The sequence below is a fragment of the Mercenaria mercenaria genome, unplaced genomic scaffold, assembly GCF_021730395.1.
Source record: "Mercenaria mercenaria strain notata unplaced genomic scaffold, MADL_Memer_1 contig_2174, whole genome shotgun sequence".
Taxonomy (NCBI): domain Eukaryota; kingdom Metazoa; phylum Mollusca; class Bivalvia; order Venerida; family Veneridae; genus Mercenaria; species Mercenaria mercenaria.
In genome coordinates, this window is record NW_026460215.1 from 1 (window position 1) to 20,408 (window position 20,408).

Below are 20,408 nucleotides of genomic sequence, written 5' to 3' on the forward strand. Positions count from 1 at the left end.
TATACCAGTTGTCCGCTAAGTTATATATATCTATGTTAAAAAAAAAAAAAAAAAAAAAAAAAAAAATTCGTTGTCTTATTTTTGGTCTGGTCTGAGTAGGCGAATTGTCAAAACCAAATCATTTTCGAATAGATCATATAACACATGTCAACGATATAAATCTGTATCACGATAATCAGTATTCGATGTTTGTAAGTCACATCAGACCTCAAAAGAGCAAACCAGTTTTAAGCTTCTGCTTAATAAAGGTCAATTGTAGCCGCAGTTTAAAACTTCTGGAATTCTTTTAGAAACTGCGACACAACATAGTGTAAGTTTTGACAGGGTCACAATAGTATTAATTCGGAAATGTGTTTTTAAATCAGTGTAGGTAGAATTTACACATTAGTCAAAATTATTCGATGTTCAGATTCTTTTATATTTATGACGGGGCAATCTTAGCGAGTAGGGATATTGTCCATTATGAAAACTTATCCCAATAATTCCTGGGATCGCGTAAAATTTGTTGGATTAAGATAATCATTACCGAATTTGCTATATAAACAATTTAAGTCTACATACATTAAATATTTCTTTGAATTGACAAAATTTAACTGATACTTTTACTAAAGACAGATATGTTAACGTCATGTATATGCATTGGATTGAGTCTGTGTTCGTGTGCGTGTTGAAGATTTTGAAACACCATAAGTTTCAAGTTTATTCATAAGTTCTCAGTTTATATACATACAAAAATACGAGACAAATACAAGATTTCAAAGAAAACATTTCATTTAGTCACGCAAATACGAAGGCAACACATTGACGTTGTTTTAATTGAGGAAACTATTCATAGATATTCAAACACTATTACAAGGTTAAAATTAGGTCAGATTATGTCATTCAGAGAAGTGTGTCGCTGACCGAAGCGAAGTGTAATATTGAAATAGACACGTGCTTGCTTGACCATTTATTCGTAATGGGACTTCAGTGCTATTGTGCAATCTATTTTTAGAATGGTTTGTTGGTGCTACTGGACCGAGGAAATCTATTATATGTACTATTAAGATTTGTATAGAAATGTACTGTATTTTATCGTCATACCTAATACGATTAATTTCCGAACTCATTAAAAGGAAAGATAGGCCGTAAACAACATAGCATCTCTCTAGATATTGATACGAAAACAGCTTTTATCGCCTTAATTGATGGGGTTAAAGGTTGGATTCAGATTTTAAATGGATTAATTGGGGCATAATTCTTTAACTCAAATTTGTATTCAAAGCAAATAAATTTTACCTAATCTATTACTTATTTCGTTCAAAGGTTGAACCTGAGTTGTATTATACACCATTATCACGAAAACAACGATTTGGTTGAAAGTTTTTTCAAGACAAAAAGGTCTCATACACAGGTTTAACGTGATTTCATTTAATCTGCACGTGATGTTGGCAAGATTTGCTGTGCATGTCTGTTAAGTTGCCAGTTTATTTATATTTATAGTTACATGGTTGAATTAGGTTCGTTTATAGAACAAATATAATTGTGGTAAAGGTACTATATTTGATTTAAGAAATTTTACTCAGAATTTTTGGGGGATAAATTTTGGCAAATTTATTGTGGCCGAGAAAAATTCTGTCGACCGCGGGGGCGATCGGGCGTGCTTTCGAACGTTGTCATAGTATGGATGTTACTGTGTAAAAGGTATTGCTCTAGTGCTTTGGCAATATCTGACTAGCCTTGCTTAAATGTGTCATAGCCTTGCTTATGCCATAGCCTTGCTCATTATAGTATAGTTGCCTTGCTTAGAATTACAGTACGCTGCCTTGCTCCGTTGGTCCGCTAAATATTCCTTCATTACTTCGGCAGCCAACCGTCGAGTTATGGGGAATGTTTAATTTACTTTGGTGTACTGTAGCCTTGCTCATTATAGTATTTGCCTTGTTTAGAATTACACTACGTTGCCTTGCTCCGTTGGTCCGCTAAATATTGTGGTGTACTGTAGCCTTGCTCGCTTTGCTTAGAATCACAGTACGTTGCCTTGTTCCGTTGGTCCGCTAAATATTCCTCATTACTTTGACAGCCAACCGTCGAGTTATGGGGGGTGTTTCATTGCACCGCCGCTTGAAGGCTTTGGCTGGTGGTTAGAGGGGAAAAAGAATGGTGTCCAGTTTGGTTAAATCGTCCAGTTGCATAGTATGACTAGAGCTAAACAGTTGTTCTTGCAAAACGAAATAGTAATGTGGTAACCGATGCTCTTGTATGACGGTAAAATAGGCCTTTCTGAACTATGTTTATGTAAATGTCTTTACAATGAATGATATCAATAAGTCTGCTAACGAGGACAAAATTATAAAGAGAATATGTTGGCTTTTAAAAGAGGTATAATTGCCTAGAGGTATAAACAAGGCCATATTTATACGTAAACGAAGGCAAAGTAAAACAAATATTTTGATGCGCTAATATTTCATGAATTTCTATGTTGTATGTGTATTTTCTTAATAATAGTCACAAAACATATATGTGTAATACCTATTTAAAAGAAAAATGAATTATTTTTAAACTGCTAAATTCAAAACAAGAGGGCTATGATGGCCCTATATCACTCACTAGAGTTGATCTGGCCTACTGACCTAGTTTTTGGCCCCACATGACCCAGTTTCGAATTTGACCTAGAGATTAAGTTTCATAAAGACTGGGTCACAACTGCGACCTCTAGAGTGTTCACTAACTTTTTCTTTGATTTGACCAGGTGACCTAGTTTTTGACCCCACATGACCCAGATTCAAACTTGACCTATAGATCATCAAGACAAATATTTGACCAAGTTTCATAAAGATTGAGTCACAACTGTGGCCTGTAGAGTGTTCACAAGCTTTTCCTTTGATCTGGCCTACTGACCTAGTTTTTGACACCACATGACCCACTTTCGAACTTGACCTAGACATCATCAAGACAAAGTTCTATAAATATTGGGTAACAACTGTGGCCTATAGTGTTCACAAGCTTTTCCTTTGATCTGGCCTACTGACCTAGTTTTTGACCCCACATGACCCAGTTTCCAAATTAATTTAGAGATCATCAAGGCAAACATTCTGGCAAAGTTTAATAAATAATGGGTCACAACTGTGGCCTCTTAGAGTGTTCACAAGCGTTTTTATGCCATTTAAAACCAAAATTTACAAAATCGTCAGTCTAGGACTGTAGGATTCCAAGAAAACTGTTTTCAGCAAATATTCTATTAAAATATATATCTATGTAGAGAAAACAAAAATTCTATTTACCTTTCTGTCTTTGACGATCAATCCAAGCTTTTCCATATATTCTAACAATAGTGTTCGATCTGACATCACCATATCTTTCCAACACATGTCTATGAATACAATGTTTTAAACTTATAATTTCTATTTAGAACAAATACTCTTCGAATCTACCAGCCAGTAATGCGTTATCATAGAATTTTTATTTTGCTTACATTATATAAACTGAGTCTTGCATTACACGCTTCTACAGTGGAAAGAGCATAAAAACCTGTTTACAAGAAGCATTATTAACTAAATCAAGAAAGATGGTTCAATTAAATAATCTAGCAATAACAGTGAAATATTCGTTTATATCAATTGTATTGAATACTGCTATCGCAATAGTGTCTAAGGGGCTTCATGTTTTATTCTACTGTAAAAAAAATTCCCAGTTATACCAATTAAGTCTTTTTCCAGTATTGCTGTTTTAGCAAACTTCTTCCATCTTATGAATTTTTTTTGATCGGTATTTCGCATAAACTGTTCTGCTGTAATTAATTTTTTGAAGGCATCAATCAACCATTGAGGCTCTAGCAGAACATAGTCTTTCAAAGTGTTTTCACTGCAATAAAACATTCTCATCCTTAAACAAGTATGACAAACGTATACCTAAATATAATATGTATATTTAAACAAATGGAATTTATAGAACACTTCTAATTTATGTCGGTAAATTACCAATAACATGCAATGAACAAGTTATAAAATGAAAAGCTATGATTTATCAATAAATAACTAATAATAGCCCTCTAGACAACTATTGTTCTGACAATAAAATCTGAATATTTTTCTCAGTACACATTTAAAAGTATTCTAGTAGTCGTCCATATTCTTCAAAAAGTAAAGCTAAATCAGTAATGACGTTTTTTCTGACATGGATATATTTGAATAATTTTGATATATATTGAATGTGACATTAAGGAACAGATAGTGCTAAAACCCAATACGCTTCGTCACATGACTCGGGTTTAGTTAGAGTAAATTAGATAGTTTCGTGAACGTAGTCCTTTTCACCTTTTGTACATTTTAATTAACTAAAACATAAAGTTAATTCTTTTATGTGCTAGAAATAATTTCCAAACATGATACTTTTAAAAATATTGATGACATCAAAGATTGATAACTTTCTTCAATGTTTACAGTAAACGATAATACGGAATGAAGTATACGCAAAACAAAAATGATTATATCGTAAAAATACATGGGAATTCCCATAGAGTACATTTAAAGCTGGAGGTATGCCCATGAGGAATTGTTTTTGGAGACTCTGCCTGAAATTAAATTTCTAACAGCAACAAACAGAATCGGCGATTAATTCAAATACATCAACTCTTATTCTTATATATATGCTTAAGCGTATGTGTAATTTTTACCTCTATCATGTGAAGTTTCAATGAAATGCCATTAATACTTTTCAAGTTATGCTCCGGACAAGCCTTATCTTCTTATTTTGTATAATAAAGGGAGATAATTCAAAAACTATGTAAGGTAGAGTTATGTTTTTTTAACACTGCACTTTCCGTCAATTGCCTCTATCATTTTGAAAAGTGTCAATGAAATGCCATTAATACTTTTCAAGTAATGCTCCGGACAAGCCTTATTTTGTAAAATAAAGGGATATAATTCAACAAGAGTGCCAGAATGTCACAATATACGCCCGTCACAGCAAATTTCTTTACACTAGCACCTGTATTTGCAAATGGAATTTTAATTTTGTGGTAGTAATTATTGTAATTCTTTTGTTTTCCTAAATCCACATAAAACTCCTTACCAGGTAGAGATACCTTAAAATACACCTAAAATTTGAAAGTAGCATCTATGTTGTACCACAGAAAAGTGGTCTTGGTTTTTCCCTACGGTCAATCATAGAAAAGTTACAATATAAGTTATTTATAGTAACAACTAAGGGAAGTTAATCTTAAAAAAAAAAAAAAAATCCCCCCCCCAAATTTTTTTAAGTCCACACAAAAATCCTTACAAGGTAGAGATTGGTCAAAATACACTTCAGAATTGGATGTAACATGCATGTTGTACTACAGAAAAGTGGTCTCGATTTTTCCCTACGACTAGTAATGAAAAAGTTACAATACAAGCTATTTATAGTAACAACAAAGGGAAGAAATTCTAAAGAAGGGACCTGCGCATGACACTTCGTCTCATGATGGTGTACAATTGTGCCAAGTTACATCAAAATCCCTCCATGCATGAAGAAGAAATGCTTCGGACAAAGTCATTCTTGTACCTGACTTTTGGCCTCTAAGTGTGACCTTGACCTTAGACCTGGGGACCTGGTTCTTGCGCAAGACACTCCACCTCGTGGTGGTGAACATTTGTGCCAAGTTATATCAAAATCCCTCCATGCATGAAGAAGAAATGCTCCGGACAAAGTTTTCATTCTTGTATCCTTTTACCTCTAAGTGTGACCTTGACCTTAGATCTAGGGACCTGGTTCTTGCGCATGACACTCCGTCTCATGATGGTGAACAATTGTGCCAATTTAAATCAAAATCCCTCCATGCATGAGGAAGATATGCTCCGGACAGTCATTCTTGAATTTGACCTTTAACCTCAGTGTGACCTTGACCTTAGACCCAGGGACCTGGTTCTTGCGAAAGACACTCCGTCTCATGATGGTGAACAACTGTGCCAAGTTTCATCAAAATCCCTCAATGCATGAAGAAGATATGCTCCGGACAAAGTCTGTGGACGCCGCCCGCCCGCAAGGGGCGTTCCCATAATACGTCCCGTTTTTTGAACGGGCGTATAAAAACTAGGTAAAGTAGAGTTATGGTTCTATGACATTGCACTTTCAGTCAATGGCTTCTATCATTTTTTGAAGTTTCAATGAAATGCCATTAATACTTTTCAAGTAATGCTCTGGACTAGCCTTATTTTGTATAATAAAGGGAGATAATTAAACAAGAGGGCCATGAAGGCCCTGTATCGCTCACCTGACCTATTGACATAAAGATCATCAAGATTAACATTCTGGCCAAGTTTCATTAAGATATGGTCATAAATGTGGCCTCTAAAGTGTTAACTAGCTATTCCTTTGATTTGACCCCGTGACCTAGTTTTTGACCCGACATGAGCCAGATTCGAACTTGACCTAAAGATCATCATAGTTTCATGAAGATACAGTCATAAATGTGGCCTCTAGAGTGTTAACAAGCTTTTCCTTTGATATGACCTAGTGACCTAGGTTTTGACCCCACCTGACCCAGATTTAAGCTTGACCTAAAGATCATCAAGATTAACATTCTGACATGGTCATAAATGTGGCCTCTAAAGTGTTAACTAGCTTTTCCTTTGATTTGACCTGGTGACCTAGTTTTTAACCCTACACGTCCCAAATTCAAACTGGATTTTAAGATCATCAATATTAACATTCTGACCAAGTTTCATGAAGATACAGTCATAAATGCGGCCTCTACAGTGTTAACAAGCTTTTCCTTTAATTTGACCTGGTGACCTAGTTTTTGACCCCTGATGACCCAATATCGAACTCGTCCAAGACTTTATTGAGGATAACATTCTGACCAAGTTTCATTAAGATTGGGCCAAAATTGTGACCTCTAGAGTGTTAACAAGCTTTTCCTTTGATTTGACCTGGTGACCTAGTTTTTGACCCCAGATGACCCAATGTTGTTTTCGTCAAAGATTTTATTGAGGGCAACATTCTGACAAAGTTTCATTAAGATTGGGCAAAAAATGTGTCCTCTAGAGTGTTAACAAGCTTTTCCTTTGATTTGACCTGGTGACTTAGTTTTTGACCCCAGATGACCCAATATCGAATTCTTCAAAGATTTTATTTAGGCTAACATTCTGACCAATTTTCATTAAGATTGGGCCAAAAATGAGACCTCTAGAGTGCTAACAGTCAAATTGTTGACGACGGACGGACGGACGTACGACGACAGACGACGGACACAGGGCGATCACTAAAGCTCACCTTTGAGCACTTCGTGCTCAGGTGGGCTAAAAAAAGTAGGTAAGGTAGAGTTAAGGTTCCTTGACACTGCACTATGTCTCAATAGTCTCTATGATTATTTGAAGTTTCAATCAAATACCATTAATACTTTTCAAGTTATATTCCAGACTAAAGTGTGACGGACGGACTAACGGACGAGCGGACAGACGGGCAAAGCGGAAACTATATGCGCGCCCTGCGGGAAGCATAAAAATCAATTAAACCAATAATCCAATAACGCTGCTACCAGACGGCTACGTCGATTTCCGCTTTAAGTGTTGTTGTGATAGAGAGGGGACAAAATCGTTCAAAAGGGGGCATAATTTGGCTAAAATGCATGTCAGACTTACAGGACTTGATGCTATCACCTAGTTTTATGACACCAAAGATACATGTGAAGTTTTAATTCAATATCTGCATTTTAGCTTTGGTGACAGAAACTTGCATGCAAAACAGGATTTAAATAATTAAATTAAATCAAAATAAAGGATTTAAACAACAGGAAGTCCCAAAGGGGCATACTTTGCCCAATATACAAGTCAGAGTTACGGGACTTTACCTAGTGAGGTAAGAAATGACCTGGAAAAAGAAAAAGTAAGTTCTTTAAGTAATAGCTATATGTACTTGCACGCAAAACTTTAACAAGGATATTCTTAGTCCAAAACTGGGCAGAATTTTGCCAAAATGCATGTCAGAGTTATGGGACTTGATGCTGTCACCTGCTTTTATAACTCCGAAGACACATGTGAAGTTTCAATTCAATATCTGCATTAGTTTTGGAGATAGTAACTTGCACGTAAAACTCTAACAAGGATTTTCTAAGTCCTGAAGGGGACATAATTTGCCCAAAATACATATCAGAGTTACGGGACTTGACCCAGTTAGGTTGGTAATTGATCTAGAAAAAGAAACAAGAGCTGTCCGTAAGATAGCAAATGCTCGACTATTCAAATTGTTGTCCCAAAAGCAGGAATATTACCGTAAATGTTAGAACATCTATAGAGTTTCAATACAGTATCTGCATTAGTTTTGGACATGCAAAACTTTAACCAGAAGTTTTAAGTTCACAGGGGACATAATTTGGATAAAATACATGTCAGAGTTATGGGATTTGATGAAATAACCTAGTTTTATAACCTTGAAGACATAGGTAAAGTTTCAATTCAATATCTGCATTTGATTTGGAAATAGTTACTTGCATGCAACATATAACCAGGATTTTCTAAGTCCAAAGGGGACATAATTTGCCTAAAATGCATATCAGAGTTATGGAACTTGACCCTGTGAAGTTGGTAATTGCCATAGAGAAGAAAAATGAGTTTCAGAGTTATATGCCTTTAAGTAATAGCTATATGAACCGGCGTGCAAAACTTTCGCCTGGATTTTCTAAGTCCAAATGGGGGTATAATTTGGCCAAAATGCATGTCAGAGTTATATACCTTGAGACTATCACCTACATTTATGACCCCGAAGACACCTGTGAAGTTTCAATTCAATATTTACATCAGTTTTGGGGATAGTAACTTGCATGTAAAACTTTAATTAGAATTTTCGAGTCCAAAAGATGCTTGAAATAGAGTGTACATTTGTATATCAAAATCCCCTTGATCAAAATCCCCTTCACTGAAAAAACGTAGGATGTTACAAAATTCCCTTCATAATTTTGCGGGTGGGGGTGGGGGTGGGGGGGGGGTGGTATCAAAATCCCCTCTGTGAAAATAGCAGAGGTATCATAACCCCCTTCAGGAAAATGTCAGGGCTATCTCCTTGATTAAAATCCCCTTTACTGAAAAAAATATCAGAAAGGATAACTTTTAAGTTAATATTTGAAGAATTGTGTGGTTCCTATTTTTCATAAAGTGATAATAATCAATGGACTAACTTTAAGTATTATATTAAAGATACGTAGTATAACACACCTATTTGATATCTAAAATTCAACAAAATGGAATTTGGAGCTAAAAACCGGAAAAACTGAAATGGTAGAAGTGAAATATGTTAAACAAACTGAATAATACATTCCTCTTATCTTATCATTAAAGTTATTATCAGAGTAGCAATTTCCAAATCAAATAAATATCAATATTAATTCATAAACAAGTACCAACTAAACACTATTACCACATGGCAAATTGTGTAAATGATGATTATCAAAACATGAAACTGCCAATATATAGGTAAACAAGAGCTGTCTCCATAGGATGACACATGCCCCCGATGGCACTTAGAATGAATAGTTATGGCCGATGTTAGAGTTTAGGACCTTTGACCTACGGAGCTGGGTCTTGCGCGCGACACGTCGTCTTACTGTGTCACACATTCATGCATAGTTATTTTAAAATCCATGCATGAATGACAAAGATATGGACCGGACATGCCCATAAATGCACTATCATGAAAAATGACCTTTAACGTCTAAGTGTGACCTTGACCTTTGAGCTACGGACCCGAGTCTTGCGTGTGACGCGTCGTCTTACTGTGGTACACATTCAGGCCAAGTTATTTGAAAATCCATCCATCGATGACAAAGATATTGACCGGACACGCCCATCAATGCACTATCCTTTAACGTCTAAGTGTGACCTTGACCTTTGAGCTACGGACCTGGGTCTTGCGCACGACACGTCGTCTTACTGTGGTACACATTCATGCCAAGTTATTTGAAAATCCATCCATCGATGAAAAAGATATGGACCGGACACGCCCATCAATGCACTATCCTTTAATGTCTAAGTGTGACCTTGACCTTTGAGCTACGGACCTCGGTCTTGCGCGCGACGCGTCGTCTTACTGTGGTACACATTCATGCCAAGTTATTTGAAAATCCATCCATAGATGACAAAGATATGGACCGGACACGAAAATTGCGGACAGACTGACAGACCGACAGACCGACAGACGGTTCAAAAACTATATGCCTCCCTTCGGGGGCATAAAAATCTATCATGTGTTTAACCTATACTGATAATTCATAGATGGCATTAAATTGCAATTAAAGTATGCCAACCAATTAGCAACACTTTAAATAGTTAACACTACTTCAAAGTCAAGGGGTCTGTATACTTTGACTTTTTCTTCTCACAAAAGGGGGAAAATTATCATGTCTACAGACGTGTCAAACAGTTAAAGATATTCGTTAACATCAATTCTAACACGATCCGTAGCAGTTGCTATATAAACATATAGCGGAATCGCCTATATATAATTCTACGACAAAAAATACAGCTGTTCCACTCCACCCTACGGTAAGCCTTGTAACACGACTGTGAGATTCTACTCTGCTTTCCGTTGTATGCCGACAATATACTCGACTTTGTTAGTTCTTAGAAGTAGTTATAAAAAGTACATCAAATTTTCTGAAACAAACAATTCCTAACTAATGAATTTGTTTATATTTTTACCGTAAGAAAATGTTTCAGACAGTCTACACGATACATGTACATGTACCGGTAAGTTTCAGCATCTATATCTGGTCGTGTACGTAGTTTACAATTTCTGAGTTGTAGGCACCACAAATGTCAACTAGATTTTATTTTGACATTAAATAAATTATATTATTTACGTGTTTATATGCCACAATGTTCTGGTGCGTATGTTGCAGTGTCATCAAACACCGCGTCCAATCGTTACTTGGAAAAACCGGATCATATCAGTAACGCATGATCTCGGATCAAATTGAGTGGTTTTGGTAAGCAAATTGTCTTTTCTAGGAGCCAAAGGATCAGCGGCTGCAAAATGCAGTAATTCAGGAGCTTCGGATTCTTCTTCTGTATTCGTTTTCATCAAATTCCACGGGAAAGGTACCTTTATTTATTTAATTTATCTATCAGAAACTGCGATAAGTATTATCTCCTGATAACGTTCTAGTCTAAACAGCAATTTATTGCTGTTTTTGTTATGTAGTTATTCATTCTTCTGATGGAACCCCGTGTATTACTATTGATTTAAAGGAAGAAATTCGGTTGCACTGTGGTCAAAATGTTTTAGACAGAAAAAGGCATGCATGTACTTAATCCTGTTGTCTATACTTTCTATATAAAGTAAAAAAAATATGTACAGATAGCTTGCCCCATTTTAAGTTAAAACCACGATGGCGAGAAAGCCATTTTCGAGAGATTTTTCCTGAGATCAAAATTAAAATGCTGTGACTTAGTGTAATTTTATTTCTATTACATTTCCGTTTCTAGCAAGATGTCTAAAATATTCGCAAAGAACGCGCACGTATACCTTTAAGGATTCCTCAAGTAAGAACGTGTCCCAAGTAACATGATTATTCTCAGATGGTTCTCACCCTTCTGATTTGACCTCCTTTAGACTAGTATGTATTTTTTTTCAGACCTAAAGTAAGGCAAAAGCCTTTGTGTCCTTGACGACAATCACAGACTCTTCGCTACGACTTTTATTAAATAGTAAAGTTCGACAGTATCTAAGTCGTTCGGATGTGAATATTAAATCACTCGTGCTACGCACTCGTGATTTAATTACTACGCATGCGAACTCCTGCCCATATTTTATTAACTGATAAAATAAAGGGACATATTTATTATTTCTTAAGTATCATAGCCCATTTCAAATATCTCTGTCTTGAAACTGAGGGGATTTTGATACCCCCTTTAAAAGTGTGAACGGGATTTTCTAACACGCTTTTATTTTTCAGTGGAGGGGATTTTGATCAAGGGGATTTTGATTGTCCCTCCTGAAATATATTATAAAAATGATCTTTGACCCCCAAGTGTGGCCCTGACCTTTGAGAAAGGGACCCGAGGGATGTGCATGACACTCAGTCTCAAAGAGGTGAACATTAACGAAAAAAAAGATTGCTTCATACTTACCAAAGTTATGACCAGGACAAGCTATAAAATGACCTTTGACCCCTAACTGTGACATTGACCTTTGAGATAGAAAACTGGGGTTTGCACACGACACTCCGTCTCATCGAGTTAAAAATTTATGCTAAATATAAACAAGATTCCTCAAGAACTTGTCCCCAGTAACGTGATTATTTTTAGATGGTTCTCATCCTTGCGATTTTACCACCTTTAGACTAGTATGTATTTTTTTTTCAGACTTAAAGTAAGGCAAAAGCATTTGTGTCCTTGATGACAATCACAGACTCTTCGCTACAAACTTTATTAAATAGTAAAGTTCGACAGTATCTAAGTCGTTCGGATTTGAATATTATGTCAATGTTATGGGCCGGACAAGATCTGACATGACGTCTGACCTCCAACTGTGACATTGACCTTTAAGATAGGAACCTGATGTTTGCGCAGGACACTCCGTCTCATTGAGGTTAACATTCATGCCAAACATAAACAAGATTGCTCCATGCGTGTCAAAGTTATGGTCCGGGCAAACAAATCCGGACGGACGCTGGCACGGAGGGGCGCACGCATGCTCGAACGCATACTCGCACATACACCGAACAGTTATTTGGAAAACTATGTCTTCGCTTCCGCAAGCGGGCTCGACAAAAAACAGACTGCGGTTTCCGTACGTTTTCGCCATTTTCCGTACAAAACCAATTGTTTCCGAATATGGGTGTGAGATACGGGTATGTTACGGGGATTAGGAACAACCACTTTTTACGGCTGTAATACAGCACTTAAAGACTATTGTTGTGTTCATTAATACAATCTGCAGGAAGTACCTCTGGAAACATAGCACGCAACAAAGAAAAATATAGCTCGCAACAAATCAAAATATAGCCAACACAGTTGAATAAAGCCTTACTTGAAGTATATAATACTCCCAACTTCATGATAAAATCTCAAGAACACATCCACCTCTTTTTCATCTAGTTTGAAAAGTGATTCTTCGTTGCACTTTGAGAAGTCCACCTCTTTATTTAATATCTAAAAGAAAAAAAAATACATATAATCAAACATACTACAATGGGGCCAATGTGCGACATGAAATCACAATACAAAACAAGAGGGCCATGAAGGCCCTGTATCGCTCACCTGACCTATTGACCTAAAGATCATCAAGATTAACATTCTGACCAAGTTTCATTAAGATATGGTCATAAATGTGGTATCTAAAGAGTTAACTAGCATTTCCTTCGATCTGACCTGTTGACCTAGTTTTTGGCCCAACATGACCCAGATTCGAACTTGATCTAAAGATCATCAAGATTAAAATTCTGACCAAGTTTCATGAAGATACAGTCATAAATGTGGCCTCTAGAGTGTTAACAAGCTTTTCCTTTGATTTGACCTAGTGACCTAGTTTTTAACCATACCTAACCCAGATTTTAACCTCACCTATAGATCATTAAGATCAACATTCTGACCAAGTTTCATTAAGAAATGGTCATAAAAGTGGCCTCTACAGTGTTAACTAGCTTTTCCTCTGATTTTACCTGGTGACCTAGTTTTTGATCCTACATGACCCAGATTCAAACTGGACCTTGAGACTATCAAGATTAACATTCTGATCAAGATTCATGAAGATACATTCATACATGTAACCTCTACAGTGTTAACAAGCTTTACCTTTGATTTGACCTGGTGACCTAGTTTTTGATCCCAGATGATCCAGTATCAAACTCATCCAAGATTTTATTGAGGGTAACATTCTGACCAAGTTTTATTAAGATTGGGCCAAAATTGTGACCTCTAGAGTGTTAACAAGCTTTTCCTTCGATTTGACCTGGTGACCTAGTTTTTAAACCCAGATGACCCAATATCGTACTCGTCCAAGACTTTATTGAGGGTAACATTCTGACCAAGTTTCGTTAAGATTGGGCCAAAATTGTGACCTCTAGAGTGTTAACAAGCTTTTCCTGTGATTTAATCTGGTGACCTAGTTTTTGATCCCAGATGACCCAATATCAAACTCATCTAAGATTTTATTGAGAGTAACATTCTGACCAAGTTTCATTAAGATTGGGCCAAAATTGTGACCTCTAGAGTGTTAACAAGCTTTTCCTTTGATTTGACCTGGTGACCTAGTTTTTGACCCCAGGTGACCCAATGCTGAATTCGTCCAAGATTTTATCGAGGGTAACATTCTGACCAATTTTCAATAAGATTGGGCCAAAATTGTGATCTCTAGAGTGTTAACAAGCTTTTCCTTTGATTTGACCTGGTGACCTACTTTTTGACCCCAGGTGACCCAATATCGAACTCATCCAAGATTTTATTGAGGGTAACATTCTGTCCAATTTTCATTAAAATTGGGCCAAAATTGTGACCTCTAGAGTGTTAACAAGCTTTTCCTGTGATTTGACCTAGTGACCTAGTTTTTGACCCTAGATGACCCAATATCGAACGTGTCCATGATTGTATTGAGGGTAACATTCTGACCAATTTTCATTAAGATTGTGCCAAAATTGTGACCTCTAGAGTGTTAAGAAGTTTTTCCTTTGATTTGACCAAGTGACCTAGTTTTTGACCCCAGGTGACCCAATATCAAACTTGTCCAAGATTTTATTGAGGGTAACATTCTGACCAATTTTCATTAAGATTGGGCCAAAATTGTGACCTCTAGAGTGTTAACAAGCTTTTTCTTTGATTTGACCTGGTGACCTAGTTTTTGACCCCAGATGACCCAATATCGAACTCATCCAAGATTGTATTGAGGGTAACATTCTGACCAATTTTCATTACAATTGGGCCAAAATTGTGACCTCTAGAGTATTAACAATCTTTTCCTGTGATTTGACCTGGTGACCTAGTTTCTGATCCTAGATGACCCAATATCGAACTTGTCCATGATTGTATTGAGGGTAACATTCTGACCAATTTTCATTAAGATTGGGCAAAAATTGTGACCTCTAGAGTGTTAACAAGCTGTTCCTTTGATTTGACCAAGTGACCTAGTTTTTGACCCCAGGGGACCCAATATCAAACTTGTCCAAGATTTTATTGAGGGTAACATTCTGACCAATTTTCATTTAGATTGGGCCAAAATTGTGACCTCTAGAGTGTTAACAAGCTTTTCCTTTGATTTGACCTGGTGACCTAGTTTTTGACCCTAGATGACCCAATATCGAACTCGTCCAAGATTTTATTGATGGTAACATTCTGACCAAGTTTCATTAAGATTGGGCCAAAATTGTGACCTCTAGAGTGTTAACAGTCGAATTGTTGACGACGGACGACTGACGGACGGATGACGGACACAGGGTGATCACAAAAGCTCACCTTTGAGCACTTTGTGCTCAGATGAGCTAAAAATCAAAGCTTTAGGCTTTATGAATACCGGTTTATGAATTATGCTGTACGAGTATTTTACTTTATCATACTTTTGTTTTCACAATACTTGGTCAGAAACATCTAAGAATTTTAGTTTTAAACCCAAATTATTATACAGAATTAGTAATTACTGAAAATATATTTACGAATTTATATAATAAATGACATGGAATGTATGAAAAAGAAGTTTTATATATCTCATCTGAAGCAGAATAAGCCAGCAAAAAACCTTTTTTCCCTCTTTTCTCTTCTTATTAAGGGCTTCCTCCAACAGCAAAAACTTTGTAGGTATAAGGTCACCAACATAGCTTTGCTTTTTAGAAATTTTCAAAATTTCCTTTTTAAGCTCTTCAAATTGACTAGACGTTTTGTCTACGGTACAGTTGTTGTCAATCATGAAATGCTTTAAAATGTGGTTTTCGGCTGCACCATCACCCAACGCTGTCCTCAGTGGGTCAAAATAAGTTTCCTCCAAGTCGTTTTTCCTTAACTGAAATAAACAGAAATAACTTTATCAGCCGTTTGTTACAATTTTAAAATAAATGAAATTTCCTTCTTCGGCATGACACTGTTTTCTTTGTTAGAAATAGCAAATCCTAACCAAAGTTTCCCTAACTTCTACGGAAGAGTGAATTCATATGCAGTATCTACCCAAGCACACAGATGTTTTAAAACTTGAACACGCCTGTATGTTAAAAGATTTTTTTAACGACAAACATATATTTCCTACCACTTATCACATATACATTGTAAAATGTTAACATATTTCCTACCAATGAGCGGGAGACAAACTAATAGGGTTACCTCGCTTCATTAGAAGAGTGAATGCACATGCATTTATTTATTTATTTATTTTAGGTTTCACGCCGTTTTTCAACAGTATTTCAGACATGTAACGGCGGGCAGTTATCCTAACCAGTGTTCCTGGATTCTGTATAAATACAAACCTGTTCTCTGCAAGTAACTGCCAACTTCCACACATGTATTGTCAGAGGTGGAGGACGAATGATTTCAGACACAATGTCTTTTATCAAATCATCACGGAGAACATATCGATTTGATAAAAGATATTGTATCTGAAATCATTCCTCCTCCACCTCTGATAGTTGGCAGTTACTTGCGGAGAACAGGTTTGTACTGGTACAGAATAGTATCTGCCCAAGCACAAAGATATGTTTTACGACATTGTGTCTGAAATCATTAGTCCTCCACCACTGATTCATGTGGGGAAGTTGGCAGTTACTTGTGGAGAACAGGTTTGTACTGGTAGAGAATTCAGGAACACCGGTTAGGTTAACTGCCCGCCGTTACATGACTGAAATACTGTTGAGAAATGGCGTTAAACCTAAAACAAACCAAACAAAGATATGTTTGAACTTGTACACACCAATACGTTAAAGAATAGGGTTTAACCCTTTGAACCCCTCATTTGTATAGAGTATCTTCATTAGTTACGGAGATATACCCATTTTAATTTGAAATAAAGGGAGGTAATTTGACATAAAATCAGTCCATAGTTATCTACCCTGATTGTCTCAGTTCAACTAATAACAATAATGAAATTTCAAATAAGTCCTATAAGTACTTACTGATATAAATCCATTTTGATTACAATCAGGGGAGGTAATCAGATATAAAATAACTCTGGAACCTACGATTGGATCTGGTTTGTCATGGAATCCAAGATTTATTGTTGTTGAAGATTTTTTGGAAGTTTGTATCAAATCAAACCATAAATGAAGTCTCTATATGGCTGCAAAAGCCAAAATAGCCAATTTTGGACCTTTAAGGGGCCATAACTCTGGAACCCATAATGGAATCTGGCCAGTTCAAAAAAGGAAGCAAAATCTTGTGGTGATACAAGTTGTGTGCAAGTTTGGTTGAAATCATTTGTTTTGTTTTTGGGTTTAACGCCGTTTTTCAACAGTATTTCAGTCATGTAACGGCGGGCAGTTAACCTAATCAGTGTTCCTGGATTCTGTACCAGTACAAACCTGTTCTCCGCAAGTAACTGCCAACTTCCCCACATGAATTATCAGAGGTGGAGGACTAATGATTTCAGACATAATGTCGTTTATCAAATAGTCACGGAGAACATACGCCTCGCCCGAGGATCGAACTCGCGACCCCGCGATCCGTAGACCAACGCTCTTACCTACTGAGCTAAGCGGGCGGGCTTTTGGTTGAAATCAAATCATAAATGAAGCTGCTATTGTGCAGACAAGGTCAAAATAGCCAATTTTGGCCCTTTCAGGGGCCATTACTCTGGAACCCATTAAAGGATCTGGCCGGTTCAAGAAAGGAACCTAAATCTTATGGTGACACAAGTTTTGTGCAAGTTTGATTAAATTCAAATCATAAATGAAGCTTCTATTGTGCAGACAAGGTCAAAATAGCTAATTTTGGCCCTTTCAGGGGCCATTACTCTGGAACCCATAATGGGATCTGGCCAGTTGAAGAAAGGAACCGTGATCTTATGGTGTTACAAGTTGTGTGCAAGTTTGGTTAAAATAAAATCATAAATGAAACCACTATCGTGCAGACAAGAAATTGTTGACGCACGGACGGACAGACGACGGACGAAGGGTGATCACAAAAGCTCACCTTGTCACTATGTGACAGGTGAGCTAAAAATGTAAAATGTGTATTTTTAGTGAAATTAGCACATGAACTTCAGGCTCAGCTATGTTTATAAGTAACTGTTTCAAATTAATAAATAAACGTTTACAATGCAGATTATCCATTTAATTAACATTTTTCGTGATAACTGAAAAGCGAAAACCTAAACTTTTAGCACACACCTCAACTTCAGTTCTTTTCACCCGAGCACCCATGCTAATTTTTGTGCAACGACCATAGCATATTGTCTGTTTTCTTAACATCTATTGTTGAACTGTATTGACACATGCATGTACAAAACTGACCGGGTATTATAGGGAGGGTATGCGGTGGTGTAGCTGGCCTCAAAATTTTTGACATACATTGACGTAGCTGGCCTTTTCCAGTTGTAGCGGAGGGGTGTAGGGGTCTGCCTAGGCCACTGTGGGTCCAGGGGTGCATTTTTTGACACATTTGGGCATGTTCTAGATGCATCGTTTGCTCTTTTCAAGGTCCCTTAATATTGCATTTTTGGTGTGTTTAGGTTTTCAGTTTCCTAAATTATCTGTAGGCCCAGGCCTGCTGCTGTGCTTAAATAATAGCGGTTACGCCACAGGGTCATGCACATTTAGCCTATAACTTTTTAATGCCTAGTAAACATTTAAATGTGCTTTCTGTTACTCTTATACAAACAAAAAGAATAAAACAATAATAATACCTGTAGTAACAAAACACCGACTGGTCCAATATATCAATGGAACAGAACTTCACTAACTAGTATCAACATGTTTTTAGATATTCCTGGGGCGTCGGTGTTATTTCTTTGGAGGTCACTACTAGTATTTCGGTCGGCTTTGGAATAAGTTTCAAACGTGTGGGTGAATTGGTGTTAATTCTGGGAGTGTCAGTGTTAGTTCTAGGGGCGTCAGTGTTAGTTTTGGAGGCACAAGGGTCAGTTCAGAGGAGGCGCCGGAATAGGTGTCTGGTGTAGTTCTGTTAGATATGAAGATACTGGATCCAGTGATTCTTTGGTTCGAATTAAAGCAACGGTTGATCTTAAAATGCATTCTAGGTGCGCCATAATTGTGTCCTTTCGTCAGCTGGGATATTTTTAAATCATTTAAAGAAATGAATGAATTTTCAAAATCGGTGTAAAAATGTGAAAGTTATGGGTTATATTGCAGTAATTCGGTCAAAAATGTGTTTCCGTGGTGTAGTCGAAAGAAGTCCCTAATAAAAAGATCCTAATTTTTCCATTTTCGCCTAAATCGGGGGCCAAATGGGCATTATTTCACTCGTGGAATGAATTTTACATAAAATACGACACTTTTCATGCTAATATTCACATGTTTTCGAGTTGTTTACTTGAAAACGAAAGTAGGATGTTTATTCTGTGGACCGCTTTCTGAAATGCGGTAATATGGGGGTACCTGACTTCAGTTGACTTGCATTTTACTGCATACTATTCAACCCCCATTTTTCGTTTCGTTTTCTTAAAGCAAATGTATGGATATCTTGTGGAAAATAGGTCTACGACGGAGTGAAAATCTAGAAACTGTAACAAAACTGTTCTGAAGTAGCTGAATTTTATATGAAACAAAGAACTATTTCTTTTATTGGTATATAGCCAATTATGCGCAATCAAATATTTGGTCAAATTGGCGGTCATTTTGTTTCTGTGGCAACAAAAACAAAATGGCGGATTTATTAGATTCTTAGATACACATTTGTACTGTATTTACTTAATTCTGTAAAATAATTTCCCTACTCTTTTCCGGTTATCATGAAAGAAATCATCATGTTTTACTCCTTACACACAAGAAACATATGAAAATTTATCTATTTAAAAGTTATTACTAAATATAGAATTCAGCAGTGTGTAAAGGACGTCATAAACACACTAAAATGGCAGCCTCCATGATCAGCCATTTGCTTAAATTTAAAACTGCCGTATCTTGTTCAACAGTGGTCCGATTTTTAAAATTATTTTAGCGTTATAAAAAGCTTGAGGATGGCTTTTACATAAAATTAACTTACTGTCAGGCTTTCCTTACCCTTTGAATAATATAGTATGCAGAAAGTGTATGCAGGAGTGGGATAATTTTTATCTCCGGAGGCCCCTAAAAAAGCGTAAATTGGAATAACTTACTCAAACTGAAAAGAAATTCAAGAATATGGCAGAACAAGTTTAGAGAATATCTATCAAGTGGTTTATGAGAAGAAGAGTAGGTTATTTTCTACCATCTGCTCTGGCGGTTCTAATTACAGCTGAACTTAGCAATTTGAACAAAATGTGAAATCCCTTTAATATAAGGATGATGTGTAAACAAGTTGGTGGAAATAAGTCCTATCTTACTT

At 36.6% G+C, this 20,408-nt stretch overlaps 1 protein-coding gene across 1 annotated transcript in view; it reads right to left on the reverse strand.

The window, feature by feature from the left end:
• Positions 1-2,743: 2,743 nt before the first annotated feature.
• LOC128552223 (probable serine/threonine-protein kinase roco6) overlaps positions 2,744-20,408 on the reverse strand; it is a gene marked incomplete at its 5' end in the record, with an annotated part of 34,209 nt that continues 16,544 nt past the window's right edge. The window contains 4 exons of the mRNA XM_053533251.1: positions 2,744-3,352; positions 3,680-3,843; positions 12,985-13,106; positions 15,682-15,942. Of these exons, the coding sequence (XP_053389226.1) occupies positions 3,234-3,352; positions 3,680-3,843; positions 12,985-13,106; positions 15,682-15,942 (666 nt within the window). The remainder of the gene's footprint in view (positions 3,353-3,679; positions 3,844-12,984; positions 13,107-15,681; positions 15,943-20,408) is intronic.